Source organism: Taurulus bubalis (assembly GCF_910589615.1).
Source record: "Taurulus bubalis genome assembly, chromosome: 12".
In the NCBI taxonomy this organism is placed as follows: Eukaryota; Metazoa; Chordata; class Actinopteri; order Perciformes; family Cottidae; genus Taurulus; species Taurulus bubalis.
This window is the reverse complement of record NC_136600.1, coordinates 22,718,867-22,736,792: the sequence shown is the minus strand read 5'-3', so window position 1 is coordinate 22,736,792 and position 17,926 is coordinate 22,718,867. Positions and strand designations below refer to the sequence as shown.

Here is a 17,926-nt window from a genome sequence, read left to right as displayed (position 1 = left end):
CGTGCCACGCCACGCCGCCCCGGCATCGCATCGGCTCCCTGACTGTCGCATCACCGAACGGGGAGGGGCCCCGGTTTCCACCATTGGCTGGCAGGCCACTGTACCACCGACAAGCCTTCCGGTCGGGCCACGGCGGCGAGGGCGTGCGTGTGAGCGGTGGTCTTTTTCATCTCGCCGACGCGCACTAACCGTCTGCCTTTCGCCATGATTTTGAGGAGACTTTAGCGGGCGTTTTTTTTCCTGACTCTTTCTTCGGCGTACAACCTGCACACAAACAAACAAACACACGCGGATACACATTAACCGGACACCGCGAGAGGAGCACGGGAGCATGTAACCGGGAGAAAGGCAGCGGCGGCGGCGGCGGCGGCGGCACCACCTGACACCTCTCTCTCTCTCTCTCTCTCCCTCTCGCTCCCGGTGTTTTCTCATTTTCTGGGGCTTTTTCGGTGTGCTGGCTGAAGTCGTTTCGTCGTTTTGGATATTATCTTCAGCAAAATGAGCGAAGAAGTGTCAGAGGTCCCCAAAGAGCTCCTGGGTAAGAACGGATCATTTGTAGCCATGTGTCCTCCAGGCTGGAACAATTACTGCTACTGCCTCGGTCGTGCTCCTGGCTCACAGTGTGCACGTGCTCTTTCGTGACTTTTGCAGTGTCCTTATTGAACTGATACAATAACATAAATATGCCATTCATACAATACCACATACATATTGGTGGCTGAGCGAGAGAGAGAGCGTGGTAATGCTATTATCTCCCACAGTGTTAATGGTATCCTACCTCTTTCCCCACTGGGCCAGTTTGGTTGTGCAATTCTTATTGTGATGATTATTATATATTTCTTTTTAAAAACAGTGTAAATACATACTCTTCCCTAAGAGATAAAATAGTTCCATTCAGACTTTCCACAGTATTAACAGGCGGTTCATGAGGCTGTGAAGCTGCAGTAGCCTGGAGCTGTGTGTACATGGAGCCCTGCTGTTGTTGTGATGTGGACTACAGCATATATTTGGAAGAGAAGCTAGATAGTTCAGATGGCATCCCACATAACGTGCAGGGTAGTTTATCCAGCTGTAACCCTTGGTCCACTCTCACACATCTGGCCTGGAGTTTTAACGCATCCTCACTCGTGTCTGTCTTCTTGGCTCAAGCCTGCCATGTTTCTTTCACTTTATTTGCACTGAGTGTGGACGTACCCAAGAGTCCTGCAGCCTGTTTGGCCCAAGCTCTTGAGTTTCTTTGTTTGGCAAAGTAGCTCAGTTTTTAACACCTCAGTGCAATATTGAACATGCACAAGCAATCTCTCTCTCACACACACACATGCCTACGATGCTCTTTTGGCTGCATGTATTTCTTAAGGAGACATAGGAATCGCAGAATTTAGATGAGGCTTAGTGGAAAATGCTTGGTCACGTAGTCACTGGGTCAGGCGTGCATTGGTCCACTGAGTCACAGCATGTTTCAGCCAGTCAGACGATTATTCTGCTCTATCCTCTGTGTCTGTGCTATCGTTTATAACCCTGTGCCCTCACACAACTATCATACATTTGATTCTGTGTTATCTGGCCTGTTGTTTGAGCGCTTGCAATATAAGAAGGAGCAGACACTAAAAGACAAGTGTGCTCCTTTTTTTTTATTTTTTATTAGATGGATGTGAGAATTGAATCCCTTACTGTTACAGAGCATAGTATCTCTTATTCTCTTAACCTGGTATCATACAGTTAACACCTTTTAGTTCCCCCTGAAGTAACCGTAAGGTTGTTAAAATCATCGCTGCTGTATGTTCAGGTTCATCTATTTATACATATTCTCTGAGGAAAAAAATCTGTGGCAGATATTTGTTATCATGTGTTGGTACCATCCAGGTCATCACGAGGTCCACCTCATTAACGATGCTTCCAGAGTCTTTAATTTACAGTCAGCAGGTTCTCTATCTTCACCCGCTCTCTTAGAGAATCTTCCTGATTCTGTCCGCACAACCTTTTCCCAACGCGGCACACTTACCGTATAAGGAATTTGGTTTGTCGTGACGCTATTGTCATGGGGTGCTGACTGGAGGAGTACATAACCAGCCTTTGTTTGCTGGTGATTTAGCATCATACATCGTCACTCTTGGCATCCAGCACGTACAAGGACTTTCAGCACGATGCTGCAGATGGAAACAGCGCAGACCGAGTTAAAGAACTAACAAGGAGAAGTGAGATGTGTGTGTGCTTAATAAGAAGACATGCTACTGACTCAAACACTTCATGGAAGGAGAAGGCAAAGGAGAAAAAACAGACTCGCATGTTTGTTTTTTTTAATGAAAAATATTTGTTTTTCTTTAAGGCAAATACATGACTCGTGTTACTACCTACAGGCAGTCGAAGCTGTTACCTCAGAGCAGCTAGCGGCGGCATGCTGTGTCGAAACAGAGGCCGTGTGTTGCGCTGTCTGAACATTGACGAGTTCTCTCGCTATGCTGAGGATGCTTCCCTGCCCTTCACCTGAGGCTCTGCATGTGTTTGTTACTGCTTGTAAACTGAAACTAGGGAACAGTTTGGTCTTGACGGTGCTCGCCGTCCAAATTGGTCAGAACAACAAAACAACAAGCAGATAGTAGCTGGCGTTAAATGAAATAACCTCAACTGTTTTTTTCTTCTGTAACAACTCCTGCTTACATTGTTTCTATGATCTTCAAGTGAACACTTACAAAGTGTTTTCCATTAGCAACTCTCTGGAGTGAAAAATATAAACCACAGATCTCATCTGTGACATAATCAACACACAAATCGAGATGGTCCTCGGATCAATAAATGGGCGACCGACTTAATGGGCTTGTGAATTGTTTGTTGGAGCTCTTTACGAGGCCATAAGCCCACCATTTCTCCACCTTCCACACCAGCGTGACCAAGTGCACGTGCCTGAACCGGCTAATTTGAACCACGGCGCAACTGGTTAGTAAAACATCCACCCCTGTCACAGTTTTAATGAATGAGCAGAAAAATTGAATTCGTAGAAAAATGATATATGAGAGTCTGTCGGGGGGCCAAAACCTGCCCAGTCTCATTAAAACAAAGAAGATCTAATTTTGTGTGCAGGAATCTCTGGATGCTGGGTGTCTGCTCCTATAGTTTTACAAAGGCTGCAGTTGGAAAACGGTGCACATTTTCCTTGGAGTACATTTCAAAAAGCTGGCAGATGAACCTAATTATTAGTTTCACTTTGATCTGATGATGGTTTGTGGAAGCCTGTAGGCGAAGAGGATGCACGCATGCCAGCACAGATGTACACACTCACACACACACACACACATCTCCGTCTTAGACACATGTGCATAGACTATATCAGCGGCTGTGTGGCGGGTGGGTGACCCAGATCTGCTCCCTGACAGAGGAGGCTTCCACTGGGTGTGAACAATCAAACCGAGCAGCAGAACACACACTCAGCACATTTCTCTCTGTGTGTGTGTGTGTGTGTGTGTGTGTGTGTGTGTGTGTGTGTGTGTGTGTGTGTGTTGGGGTCGATATGTTCACAGATGATCCAAATATGATTTTGGTCCAATTACTCAGTTTATTACCAAATACCTGCAAAACTAATGCCATTCCCATCAGCCTCTGTTGCACTTTCTTTGTGTTTTGTGCTAATTGACAAATGTTAGCATGCTAGCATTTAGCTAGAAACTTAAGAATGCAGTCATATTAGTACAAATCTACTACGTGAATGAGAGCTCCGTCCTACGTTGTCTCAAACTTCGGAGATCCCGAATATTTGGATACCATTGTTCAATCTGAACAAATGCAAGAAGGCGGGTCAATGTGAAGATGAATGGAAAGCCGATGCGCCATTAGTCTTGTTGCTTGATAAATATCCAGAATGATTAGTTTAATATTAAAACTGTTGTTCAATTCATTTTCTGTTTGTCTTGCTCATCTTTTTCAGTACTATTATCATAATGGTGTGTGTGTGAGAGGTCATGCACACAGTTGTTCAGCTCACTAGATTTATACGTGTGTATTTTATGTCGGAATTACTGGTGGCTGTTTCACATCGCATCACAGATGTGATGACATCTGACACAAAGAAGAGGGGTTCGTGCCGCGCAAATTCAATGAAAACTAGAAGAAAGATCATTCCTCTGGTGGTGTGTTCAAATTGGACTCGATACATTTTTTCATGGACATACTTTTCTAATCAGTGGATATGGAGAATTATCCCCTGTGGCAGGAATACACGGCTCTGTGCTCAGCTGTAGAGGTCAAAATGTTGAAATTCTGACTCAACTTCAGATTGAGTCTGTGTTAAGACTCTGAGGAAGGAGTCTACAAAGCAACAGGATTGTAATGCATCGTGAACCACTTGGCAGCTTTTCTCTTCTAATTCAATGCAAAAACTTTTCACGCGTTGAGACTGAATCTCACCTGCTTTTTTTTTACCCCCTCTCTCATTTTGTGTGTGTAGAGAGCGTGAGGGATGCAGTGGGGAGGAAGGTGAAGCTGTCACTGAGGAGGAGAGTCAAGCTGGAGATCAAAGGAGACAAGACGGAGAACAGAGTCCTGGTGAGTCAACTCCTTCTGCTTTCAAGCTACTTCTTCATTAAGGAGCAGTTCAATCTTTGCCCTGTCTTCTTCTCTCACGTATCTCTGCTCTTAAATTGTACAGATTTCATTTAGGAACATCAAAACCGCTCTGGTTTTCATCTTTCTCTCTTCAGCACTTGGCAGACATTCATTATTTTACCCGTAGCAGTGAGCACCACTTCACTGCTTTGCCACTCCGTCTTTTCAGGTTCAGTTCTACTTTGATTTTTTGAGGTAATTTCCTGCACATCAAAGGTGGAAACGATGCCGACGTCAGCCCTGAACGTCTTGTTTAGTTTGAGGACTGGTCATCGTAGTAATGTTGTCACGGAAGAATTACAAGACAGTTTAAAAAAAAAAGGATTAAATATCTCTTGGTCCCGCTGGTCACATTCACTGCAAGTGGAACCAGCATCATTAGATGCAGAGAGGTTTCTTCCAACACAGAAGGTTTTGTTACTGATTGCCAGAACGCTTCCAAGTATCTGGGTCGTGGGTTTTCCTCTGTGGATTATATGCGTGCCAAAGTTTATGAATCCTTGGCAAATTGAACAAGAAAGTGTTGCACGAGACCGGAATAACTGATGATTTATCGCAGTTTGACGAATCAGACTCAAATGTGGAAGTCAGTAAGTTAAACTAGGCAACATTGAAAGTATGCACAATAAGCGAGCCGTTCTCCTATGCATTGGTGTGCAGACAAAAGTGGCGTTTCTTCCCTGCCCGACATCAGAGATAGAGATATCCTGACTGGCCCTCCGTGTGTCTTTTGGCCAGGTGGAAATAGCAGCTCCGGCCATTAGCCGCTCGCTACGGAGCCGTTTATACACTGAATGCTGAATAATTAATACCTGGTAGATCATTAAAAAAATACTCATTGGGCTTGAAGCAGATTAAAAGCTGGAGACAGTTGAGATGGAAAAGTTTCCTCCAGTAAATCAGTATCTGAGCAGGGTCCACGAAGGTTAAAAAAAATCAGAAAGCGTTCCTTTGCCGTGAATGAATCTGCACAACGTTTAATATGTGTGGCTCGGGGTGGACATGGCAGGAGCCTTTTAGTTCTACAACTCTCAGTGGAATGAGAAGCTTTTAGTCATCCAGCTCTGGGTGGAACCGACAAAGAAATGAGGCTGGAGAGACACTTTGTAAAGCGCTGTGAGCCGGCCAGCACACCCAGGTTTTTTTTTAAACCGTATGACACTAAACCATCAGTCAGACCTACGTCATTAAGGGACATTAGCAGAGACACCGAAATGATGAGCGCTCACCTTCACATCTCTTGTACTCGCTAAATGATCTGCGAGCGAGCCGAGGTGGGAAGCAGCAGGAGAGAGCGAGTTCCTACACAAGAACACTGCGCCTGTCGGTTCAGGTCAGCTAATCATTAACTGGAGACGCATTATTAATGCTGGAATCTGGAGGCAGCAGAGCGATGGCAGCGCATTTTGGCAGTGAAATATCAACTTCCCCATATTCTAATTTACATTACCAGTAACGTTTTTCATGACTTATTCTTAATGTCTCACCTCTGTTTAAGACATCGGGGAAATGCGGACAAACAACAGTAGAAGCAGCATGAAAGCTAAAGCTTTCTAAATAAAGTTGAATTTCACACACAACTTTTCAAACTCTTGTTTTCAAAATCAAATCTAACGTCAACAGAAAGTGGAACCTCCGGATTAGCTATTGTAGCAAATTGCATAGGGCTGTACCTCTGGGCCACTTGTCAGTATTCACGTATGTGCCGTGTGCAATACCATTGCTAGAACGACCAGTTATGCAAATTAGTTACGTTTCCCTTTAAGGACTCTGAGAGTTGCTCATACTGATTTGTGGTGTTCTTGATCATAAACTAATGACACAAATGTATGCTCTATTTTTTTACTATTAAGCATGTGTTCCTGGTTCCCCAGTCGTCAAGACAACACAAAGCTATGCATATTTGTTATAATCTAGTCCAGTCAGGTGGCTTGTGGCTAACTCTCTTGACGTAGTTATGACAACAATGTCATCATGTGGGAGCTGGAAACAGAGGCTATAGTGGTGCACACACACATACACATACACACACACACAAACAATGCAAAGAAGTGGGAGTCAGTACTGAGAAGTGAGGAATTCCAGTGGCGTGGTTCTGGTATTTCATCCAGACGCAGAGCCTGAGAATGACTGAGAGTTTGTATCAACGCACTGCTGGAGCGGACTGAACAAATACACCAGTGTTTGTTGGTCTGCAGAAAAACACAGTTTGAGAGGCCGGATTGTACAGGAAGTGGCGCAGAGTGAAAAACAAACATGTGATAGACTTTTAGCCTGCGAGTGTTATCGTATCTAATGTTTGACATGATCAAGAAGGAACAATGTGTTTACTGATTCATTTGGGATCAGACGCTGTAATGTTGGCTGTAAAGTGAAACACAGTCTCAAGTGTTCACAAGAAGTGTACAAGAATGATGCGGCAACATTTGACTGATTTTGAGGCCACTACTCGTCACATGGGTTGCTACTCAGCCTGTGAAAACTGTATCATCTCGTCTCTCACAAGTCCATCAACTTTATGGGAGTGCAAATCTGAAACGCAGGAGTATTCCTTTAAGAGTTTAGATTTATTTTCTAACATGATAACGTCAGCTTCAGTTTATATTGCGCTATTTTTTTTTTTACAGTGATCACAGATATAATAAAATCAGAGAAATTATAAATAAGTAACACTATCTCAGATAGTTGTCTTTTGGTTTATTTAGAAGTGACGGTGCCCATTAATTAACATTAATGTAAATATACCAGATGCTGCTTTTTTTTTCAATCTGAAGTCACTGAACGGATGTTACTGATAGCACCACTTTCTATTAAAGCGTAATCAAGTCATCTGTGTGACTATAAAGGAAAAAAAAGTGACTAATTCCATTGACTGACTAATTCTACTGCCTACTTCCTGTGGCTGAGAGTGGAACACACCCCTGCAGTTTAATCTGTTAACCGTAGATAATATTTCTGTATTAACACAACAGAGTTGTCTGTTTAAACCACTTTGACATGATGTTAAACGTTGTATTGTATAAATAAAACGAATACGATAAGACAATCCTTTATTAGTCCCACAGCGGGGACATTTGCAGAATTACAGCAGCAAAGTGCAAAAGAGCAAATGAGATATAAGTAGAAAAAAAAAGATCAAAACACGTATGTAATCACACAGTGAATATTGAGCGTCTAGCTGCCTGATACTTAAGTTGTACTGTAAGGCATTTCCAACAAATGCACAACCGATTTCTCTCCCATTGTGATTTACAGTCCGGATTTTATGTTTTCCGTTGACATTTATTGAACTTCCTTTGTCGCATGTAGTAGAGAGTTGTATTTCCTTCAGACAATGCCGGACATCTATCTCCAGTGTACACTACAGCCATAATGAAGCGAGGAATATGGTTATTTCCTCAAATGCACACAAGGCTCTCAGACTGGGAGTGGAGCGCTACAGTGCCCGAGGCGTCTCTTAAGCACACTAAAGCTTGATAGATACAGTCATCTCCCTCCTTTGAAGACGGAGGGATGAAGGAGGTATACAGATAATATCATCAGTCCATCAAACACACCCGGGGGGGAGAGGAGGGAGGGAGGATGAGAGACGGAGGGAGAGGAACATGGGCAATGAGACATTCTGTACAGGGCAGAGGGGATGCAGGGGCAACGACGACATCATACAGCTGTGTGCTGTGAGACTCCTGCAGCGGGACAGACAGACGTCATCAGCAGAGGGTGAAGCTGGAAGAAATAGAGACGACTGACTCAGCAAACATCATGTCCTAGAAAAGATTTGAACACAGTGTCACAATACAGTTCAAGTTCATACAGGAATGCTGATGCGTTGCTATCTAAAGTCATTCAGTATGAACATACTGTATATTCTGAAAGGAGAACAGCTTCAATAATGTTGTCAGACTTAGAGATCATAATGCTTTCTGTTGTCCTGCCATTACTCATGTAGCAGTGTTACTCATTCACAGGTCCCTGCCTCCCACTTAAAGCTACAACACTGGAGGGTTGGTGTGGTGTCAAAACTTCCTCTTGATCTCCTGGTGTGAATAAAGGAAAGTGTGTGTGTGTGTGTGTGTGTGTGTGTGTGTGTGTGTGTGTGTGTGTGTGTGTGTGTGTGTGTGTGTGCGTGTGTGCGTGTGTGCGCGTGTGTGCGCGTGTGTGTGTGTGTGTCCTAGCCAGAGACTGTCACCAATAGTTAACTGCTTTATTGCATCCCATTGTTTGCTTTGTATGGGAGTGGCAGTAACACAGCACAAATCTGCTACACATCAGCACGATTAGATCGCGAGTCGCTCCGATTTTAATCTTATTTTTTACTTTACTTTGAAGATGACGAAGAGCGGGTAGAGCCGATACCTGAATCCAGGAAGTCTGAGATATTAGCTTTGTTTCAGAATGGGTCCCACCGCCTAAACAAATGTCCTTACATCACAGCTTTTTTCTGTTATATTAGATTCTTACATTACACTGCAGAGAATAATGATAAAACATGGTTCCAGTTCTCATCCCGTTAAATCCCCCGTTTAACACAAAAACTGGATGTAGCTATATCTAACCAGAGAAATGGTGCATCACATAATCATATAACTCTATATGTATGTGTATTTGTGCTGAAGTGTGCTTTCCACTTTTAAACCACAGGAAGTTAGTTCAGCTGTACTTTCCTCTGGACTTAATTTTGACCTTGATTGTTTTGACGACCAAGTATTTGTAGAGGCTGAAACTTCTACGGTTGCTGGATATTTATGTCATTGCAAATGAATTGCAGCCTTTGTACAAATGTTAAGGACATGTATGTCTGAGACTAATCTGTCTATGTAATGTAGTCTGAAGGTGGGACACGTTTAAGGAGCCATGCTTCCAACTGAGAACATCCTATCCAACGTGTCTTTCCGGCCGCCCCTCGGTCCTTGTCATTAACCTGGAGGTCTATCATTAGGGGCAGTGACCCAGTTCTGCTCCCTGAGGATCACCTGTGACGTCCTCTCACGGGAGCCTGCACTGGTTTCTTTTTGTTGTGGTGCTAAAACCCCTTCCTTAAAGGCTGCAGAGCGAGTAGACTCCACATTTTAAATTCCCTTTGATGACAGACTACGGTGTTCAGTCTTTGCTCTCGGCTGTTGAAGAGATATATATATATATATATATATATATAGTGTAGCTACTTTCTTTACTGAAAAGATTTAGCCGTGAATGTGTTGCAGCTTTGCACTTTAAGTATTGTTCGCTGTGGTTGGTTGGTCGCTCTATATCATTTACTGTGATCACAGAATGATGATGTAAGAGCATAAGAATTATTAAAGAGGGAGATATCTTTTGTATTTATACGATGGTTAATGATGGAACATTTAGTCATATCTACGTTGTATAAAAATGAACGTGTCTTCATGCGTAATCTTTCTTTCCCTCTTTTTTTTCTTTCTTCAGTGGGATTTTTGTATTTTGGGATTTGTGGTTAGAGCAGAGTGACAAAAACCACATACACATGTTGCATTTAAACCTTTGCTTGGCTGAGTTGACACACAAGTACTTTATTTGTCCTTTAATCAAGTTCAAACAGTCATAATGTTGTTTGGCACATAATCATTGCTTCTATTAAATAGTTAACTGTTTCTGACCATATGCTGTGGTGACTATTAACATAATTGGGGGACATTCAGAGCTAACCAGGCAGAAAACAAGTGTCAAGCAGGTCACCATTTCCATATACTGTACTCAGTGACCATATAGTTGGCTATAGTGTGGACTTTAATGATTTGTGATTTGTTAAATGGACCATATTCGACTCCTGCAATCACATTTACAATTGCAATTTTAATGTGATGTTTTATTGAAAAATGCTGAAGAGAATTAAGTTTCAATAGAATTTTTTTTAAATGTGTGAATTGTTTTTACTCTTGAATGTAACAATTCAAGTTTGCACAATACTGTTATTTATGCTAAATAACAGAAGATCAAATATACAAAAAATAAGGATACATGTGACAGTGATGTGACATCATGACAAAATTATTCATCTGTTTTCTCTTCACATCTAAATGATAAAAAAAGGTGTTTGTATGTTTTAGTTTTTTCAGAAAACTATATTATGATAGAAAACAGAGAATAACCACACATCTTTTAGAATCTGGAATCAGGGAACGTTTGAGAAATGCATATTTAAACATTTAGTGTAATAATGTCACTAGGTGCACGTCTTTAACCAAACAGAGCATTGTATCATGTGACTGCATTCAAATAGGATGAAAGATCCTAAAAAACACCTCACAGTGATTTCTCTCAACTTGAGGCTCATTTGCTGTCATACTGTGACCAATTCAACTCGAGCAGACTAGTTTGACTGCAGATGCTAGTTTAGGTTTGTCAAGGAGTTTAATGTTAGCGCTCTGAGAATCCACAACATGCTATCAGGCAGTTATTTTCAGCTTCCTTCTGAGTAGTTTGGTTTCTGAAAATCTTTGATGATTAAGCCGGTGAAGGACGACAGTTCCCAGGACCGTCTTCTAGCTAGTGCTGGGCGAAAAGGAATTAGTTTTTCTGTTGGTTTTTAAGACTATTTTGCAAGTTACTGAATAGTAAAACTGCATTAATTTCCTTATTTAAAGAAATGAATAAATACAGCCCTAACAAAACACCACACCAAATACATTTATTTGTGTATTTACGCTTTAAAGTTTGTTTGAATATTTATCTGTTACTTTTCCAAATATTTATCAGCTACTTTTTTAAATCCACATGAACCACTCTTCATATCAGTATAAATTAGATCCACGGCACTTTTTGATATAATACTCATCATTTCTTTCATCCAAAACAGAGTTTTATTTGAAATGAAAATATAACTGGTGTGTTACCTGCCTTTCACATGAATCACAGCCTCCTACATCATCATATGATTGGTTGCTGACAAACAGAATTAGAATTTAGAAGGCTATTTTAAACAGAGCTCACCACGCTCATCACTTCACGGAGAACAAGGTGGGCAAAAGAGCATCGTTCATCTGCTTTAACGTATATATTCTCTGGTCTAGCGCAGATTAAAAAGCACAACAACACTGAATCATCAGCACGTTAGCACGCCGTTCCCTGTTGAGTTTGTATCCGATACCAACATCGTCATCCTCGCTTCACCTCAGTGTGTGGAGAGCCTACACGGTGGAAATGTCTCGGAGTGTTCGATCTGTAATCCTGGCTCGTCCCTAAAGTAGGCTGCTTAATACGGCCGGATTGCACAGCAGCTGACGTGGCAGCAGCATGACCTCACTGCAGTTGTAGAGGAACAAACCGTTTGCAGGGTCAATGCTCTCTGTGCCTTCCTGGAGAAAGTCAAGAGCGAAGAGAGAGCGCAGTCATGCATGAAAAGCTCCTCATCTGACAACATGGTCTCTGCAGTGCACCCCATCGTCACTAGTTTACATGGTCTGCTTGTCACACACATGCCTCAAATAAACCTCTCTTTATAATTAGATCTATGCATGAAATTAATCCATCTCTGTTCCATATTGACTTTGAATGACCAGAGCTTCCAGCGGCGCGTATGCATCATGTATGTAACTTATTACATAATGTGTGAGGGAGAGAGAACACTCACGAGGTTGAACATGCTCATTACGTCCTATAGTCTGCTCGCTCACTGTCACATTTTAGAGGCTGAGCATCTATCAGTCTTGCTCTGCGTTGCATTCCTCTCCCCAAGCTGAATGGGGATTTTTTTTTTTTTTTTAATAGCAAGGCTTAGCATGTTTCCAGTCCACAACGCCCCACAAAAGCCTCCCTGGAGAGCTATGAACCAGCCACACAGCCTGGCTCCATGCAAGCACCGCCCCCAGTCATTCATCTTCATTACCTCATAGGTCAGGGCCATTGTCACTCAGACTGTCTTAAAAATATAATTGACCCTGCTTCAGGTCGTTGGCTTGATAGGTTTGGTTTTTAGTGCTGCCTTCCAATATGTTTGGATTCAACTGCTGGATCAAATGTGTACAATAAGGTCTTGTTACTTCATGGAGCTCTTTTTCAACCTCATGGCAACTATGAATGTCTTAGCTTGAGGTTTGTTCTAAATTTGCACATTTTCTACACGTGAATATGCTGATTGGTCTGACTGGTTCTGTACCGTGTGGTCATACTGTGGGAAGGGTTTCTGCTGGGCACAGTGTCGGTCTGCTCTCGTTGGATGTAATTGAATGAGGTTTGTAGGTCACAGACAACAGATTGATTGGACAATAATGACATTTGTGTGTAAACAGCTGCAAGAACAATCAGGCCTAATCAATGTGATGTTTTATGTCAAAACACTCAAGACATTGATAAAAATAAGAATAAATCATCTCCTCCAGAGCGGCTTGCCTGTCATTTTGGTCGCCTGTATGAGTCTTTAAACCCATGTTTTCAATCTTGATCTTGAGTTTCAAACCCGATCAATACAAATCAGAGGATTGTGGAATTATGTGTATTATAATGCACAGTTTGTCTCTGCTTTCTAGGACTCTGTTGCCGGCACACGTGCAGCTATTTCTCACCAGAACGGCACTGACCTCTCAACCGGCGCTCTCATGTTGTTGTATTTTTGTCATCATTATAGTATGCAGAGCATATAGTGGGTTCAGATCCCGTATAGCAGAGTGCATTGTAAAGGAAATGCCCTCCCTGTTCATTGTGTTCTGGGTCTTTGTGCTCATCGTGAGTCTAGATTTTGACAGATCAGCAAATGTTGAACTGGCTACTGATGTTTTATGACTGTGGCGCCATGAAATATACCACATTTCCTCAACACTGCTTTGCTGAAATTGGTGAAGACAGTGCCTTCCTCTTCAATGCATAGCGTCCTTTTTGAGTTCTTCCAGGAAACACACTGTTAGTTTTACATAATATGTCTCCTTTTGGTCATTTTCACTTTGACTATACAAATCTAATCACGAGAGGACAATTGCTTCCCTCATGGGGGAGATTATCATTCATGATCTAAACTGCACTAATTGTGTTTTTATCATTAAAATCAATGTTCAGCTCTGTGTGTGTGTGTGTGTGTGTGTGTGTGCGCGCGTTATTAGTGCTGACTGATGTTATCTATCCGCTCCAGAGGGAAGCCATGGTAATGCCAATACAAGCCCAGAACGATATCCCCCTCCCTCCTCCTTCTCCTCTCTCCCTGCTCTGCCTTTGTCTCAGTCATTCCTTTCTTCGTCCTCTCTCTCTCTCTCTCTCTGTCTCTCTCTCTCTCTCCCTCTCTCTGTCATACCTGTGTACGTCTCTCTCTACTTGACAAAGCACTGTGCTTCACGTTCCACTTTTTCCAGGTTTTCTTTGTTTTTGGACTTAAAAAAATAAATAATATGTCCACCACTGCTCTCTGTTCCTTCTCTCTTTTTGTTTAGTTTTTTGGTCCCACTTCTTCATCCCTGTGGTCTACAGCGATATCCTATTTACCCAGAAATCCTGGCTCCCTACTACATAGCTGCACACCCACACACCCCCATTGTGTCTGACTGGCATGCCGATGAATGAAGGAACCCTTGTGATTATTCCTTATCTCTGTAACCTAAACACACACACATGGTTCTTGGAGGACGCCCTGCAGGCTGACACTGTTAAAAGAGGCACCCCGCCCTATCACTCCCACCAGAGTCCAGTTTCTAAAAAAAACCCTGATAGCTCTCCAGTGTTGCAGGGCGTCCGGCCAACCTGGACTATAATCCTAATCTGAACGCACAATCGTTTAATCCCTCTGCCCGGCCCTTTGAACACTTGGTCCGCCTCAGTTGTGTTGTGTGAGACACATTTTGGAGGTTGACTGAAGCTTGTTAGTGAGACACTGATTCACAGGCAGCATGCAGAGATTATGCATGGACGGTAAAATGTATCGAATTACTGTTATTGATTGGACCCAATTCAGTTAAAAATTATTTTATTTTCACTCGGAAGACAAATTATCAGCAGCTGAAGGCGAATTTTAAAGCATCCAAAGTGTTTTCCATATATTTTAATCATTAAACGCCCATTATATATGTCTCATTCATTATTCAGACGGCGTGCATATCCGCTGACACTTTGTGTTCTGACTGATAACAAAACAAGCAGGAGTAGCAATAAAAAAAAGAATGGAAGTAAAGCTTGAAATTTAACATAATCAGACACCACATTTATTCACGCCTCGGCTCGCTGCAGCTGTGGTCTGATGAGACCAGCCAATCAAATCGGTTCAGGAAGTACCGCTGTCAGCCGCCTTTGTTCCCCGCCACGCTCATCCCATGAGCAGTAAAACACATAACGATGAGCAGGGGCAGTGATAAAAGGAGATTGATGCCTCACTTAATTCTCTCCATGGCTGCTGCTGCACTGTGGGGAGGATTTGTTACTACTGAAAAATGGTTTGCTCCAAAATGGGATCTTCATAATTTGAATTAGAAAGAAAAGGGTTGAACGCATCCTGACAAAATGATTAGCAGCTTGTCTGGCGGCTCTTCTCTAGAAAACTGTTACATTATTAAGCAGTGAGTGCTATTTGATTTCTTGTTCCTGTTTGGTAATGATTCTACTTTATACTTTCTGTATAAGGATGCTGCAAAAAGACCACCACGCTGTCTCGTTTGGGTATTACTGTTAGTGTTTTGTACAAGTGTCCAGACAACCGTACCCTAGTTTTTGTCTTGTCTGAGACCGCGGAAAGAAGACCAGACTGTACACCATGCTAGCTGTTCTATCCCTGAACCGTGCTGTACTATGAAAAAGTACATATTCACATTGTGCTGTGGTTTCGCAGGACTAGACCTCAGCTGCACTGTCAGCGGCTTGTCTCGGCTGGGGGAATAAATGTATTGTAAAAATGAATTCTCTGCCTGAGTTTGGAGAGGTTAGGAGGCTTTTTAAGTTCACGTTGGCCTCAGAGCGGTTCCCACCGTGCTGATCTCTCCTGTGTCAGCCCGATTGAGGTTCCTGCTCAGCTTTCCCCTGCTCACCTCTCAGACAAGTGGTTATTTTTGGCTTCGGAGCCAATTCCCACTGCAGGCGCATGGCAGGGAAACAGAAGAGTGGGCTCCCTCTGCAGCTGAGGGGGATTAGCAGTTTAAAGTATGCTCAGGGTCGTTCTCGGGACGCTTTGACAGACTTGATGGTCATCTGTTCGCTCCACATCAACTCTGATAGCTAAATAAATGGCATCTCAAGAACTGTCCCTAGTGTTATCCTTGCCTTGCAGTAGAGGCCTTCATTAAGACTCAGAAGCCTAGCGAGCATAAATACATTTTCAAAAAGGAGAGAAAGCTGATCCGAAGGAGACGTGAGGGTAATCGGGCCTGATCCAAAATGTGGCAAACTCGAAAAAAGAGCTTAAAGCTACTGTGGCAAAAGAAAAGAAAATACAGTTTGAAAACATGTCTGATAACTACATGGACTTGCGGATGATGCTGCTGTATGTTGGAGCAGCAGCATTGAGAGTCTCTCTTCTGTTACACTGAGTTACACCATGCATGATTATTCAAAGATAAAAGAGGCTGTGTGTGTGTGTGTGTGTGTGTGTGTGTGTGTGTGTGTGTGTGTGTGTGTGTGTGTGTGTGTGTGTGTGTGTGTGTGTCTTCTGCTCCATTGTTGCAAGATATACACAAGCCTCATCTTTTGAATAGATGCACCCACACACCACGCAGTATGCCATACAGTATGTATTCTATATACCTCAAGAGAACAGGAAGACGGTTCGGGAGGAAACGGGTGCAAGAAAGACCTTTTTAGAAAACAATATTTGAGGTTACACTTTATAAGCTGTTAATATGTTGTGTACAGAATGCATTGCTTCATGGTGAAGTCCACCGGGCATCCAATTTGAGATAAGGAAGATGGAGGAAGCAGGAATGCAGACGAAGAAAAAACAACCACTGAGCATTTTTCTTCTTTCCCAGAATGGATTTGCCTGTGCACTGATGTTTCCATTATCCAATATTGGTCATACAATCCACAACATACGGTCTCATATAGACATTTAAATAGATCAGCATGGCCCTTGTTTTGCATTTGTGACCTTCTGTAATCACGTAGTGTAAGTATGCTTTTAGGCAATTGTTAAAAAAGCAGCATTAGAGCACAGGGCAAGAAGGATGAGGACATTAAGAGATTAAGGACAGAGTGGGAGGGGAAAGCAAGGATGTGCAGGGAAGAGGAGGAGAGAAATGCTCTGCATTGGATCTACGGTGAGCTGATTGATTTCAGTGTATTAAAAGCTAAGATGGGGTCATCCATAGCGGCATTGGTTTTAACGGAGATGAAACGGCTTTTAAACACTTCCCTTCATTAAATATCTTCCCCTCTGATTTGATTTAAGTCTTGGCTTCTTATCAACAAAACAGCACTTAGAATTTATTAAGTCATTTCACTTTGCCCTTCAGCCGCCGCTCCGTCTCTCTGGTGTCCACTCGTCTCCGTGGCTGAGCTGTCTCTTTTCTACATATCCCTAAAAATACTCTCACACTGCAGTGCTGCGTTGACATTTTTAGTTAGCAACCAGCATATCATGAGTCATTAATGTTACACACACACACACTCAAGCAGGACATGCTGGCATTAGTTATGCAATAAAAAGTATGTGTCAGCAGCGGTGTGGGGATGAATGTAATTGTGTCTGGGTTGTTTTTTCCACTGTTCTATTTGTGTTCATGATTCAACTGATGATTAACTTCCTAAACAATACATTTCTGCTTTTTTTTGTGCTTTTACATTTTGGGTTTTGCAATGTCAACCAACATGGGAGCAGGCGGAAAATACCTTGCTCTGCTCAAAGGTATCGTCTGGAATATAACGCTCCATAAAAGTGCAATTGATGCAGTTTAATTTCTGAACTGGTTAAACAGATGATGTGTTAATGGTGAGCTTTAGAGGCGCTCGTGGGTGGTTTTAGACCTGTGGACAGAGCCAGGGAAGCTCTTCCTCTCCGTTTCCATTCGTTATAGTAAGCTGCTGGATGCTGCTTCATATTTGACTGACAGATACGAGGGTGGTATTAATCTTCCTGTCCATGAATCTGTTTGATGTCAATATAATAAATGCCAAACCAACCACAAAGGTACACAAGAAGAATGGAGGAGGGTACCTGATTCATCTGGCAGATACATTATTTATTCATTGTTACATTTCCAACAAGATGAAACAAGCACACCTCAGGGTGGTCAAACATTTGAATCATTTGTATTATATTGTATTACAGCATTTCTGATGTTGTTTGTTGGACTTTTTAAAGACATTGCTTGCTCCTACCCAAACAAATATATGTGAAACAATGTGATGAATAGACATAATGAAGTGTGAATGCACCCCAAGACATGATGGATGAATTCAAGCATCT

At 42.4% G+C, this 17,926-nt stretch overlaps 1 protein-coding gene across 1 annotated transcript in view; it reads left to right on the top strand.

The window, feature by feature from the left end:
• Positions 1–498: 498 nt before the first annotated feature.
• The window catches only part of LOC306744459 (F-actin-uncapping protein LRRC16A-like), a gene marked incomplete at both ends in the record, with an annotated part of 57,796 nt that continues 40,368 nt past the window's right edge, over positions 499–17,926 (top strand). Inside the window, 2 exons of the mRNA XM_079227106.1 lie at positions 499–538; positions 4,439–4,536. Of these exons, the coding sequence (XP_079083232.1) occupies positions 499–538; positions 4,439–4,536 (138 nt within the window). The remainder of the gene's footprint in view (positions 539–4,438; positions 4,537–17,926) is intronic.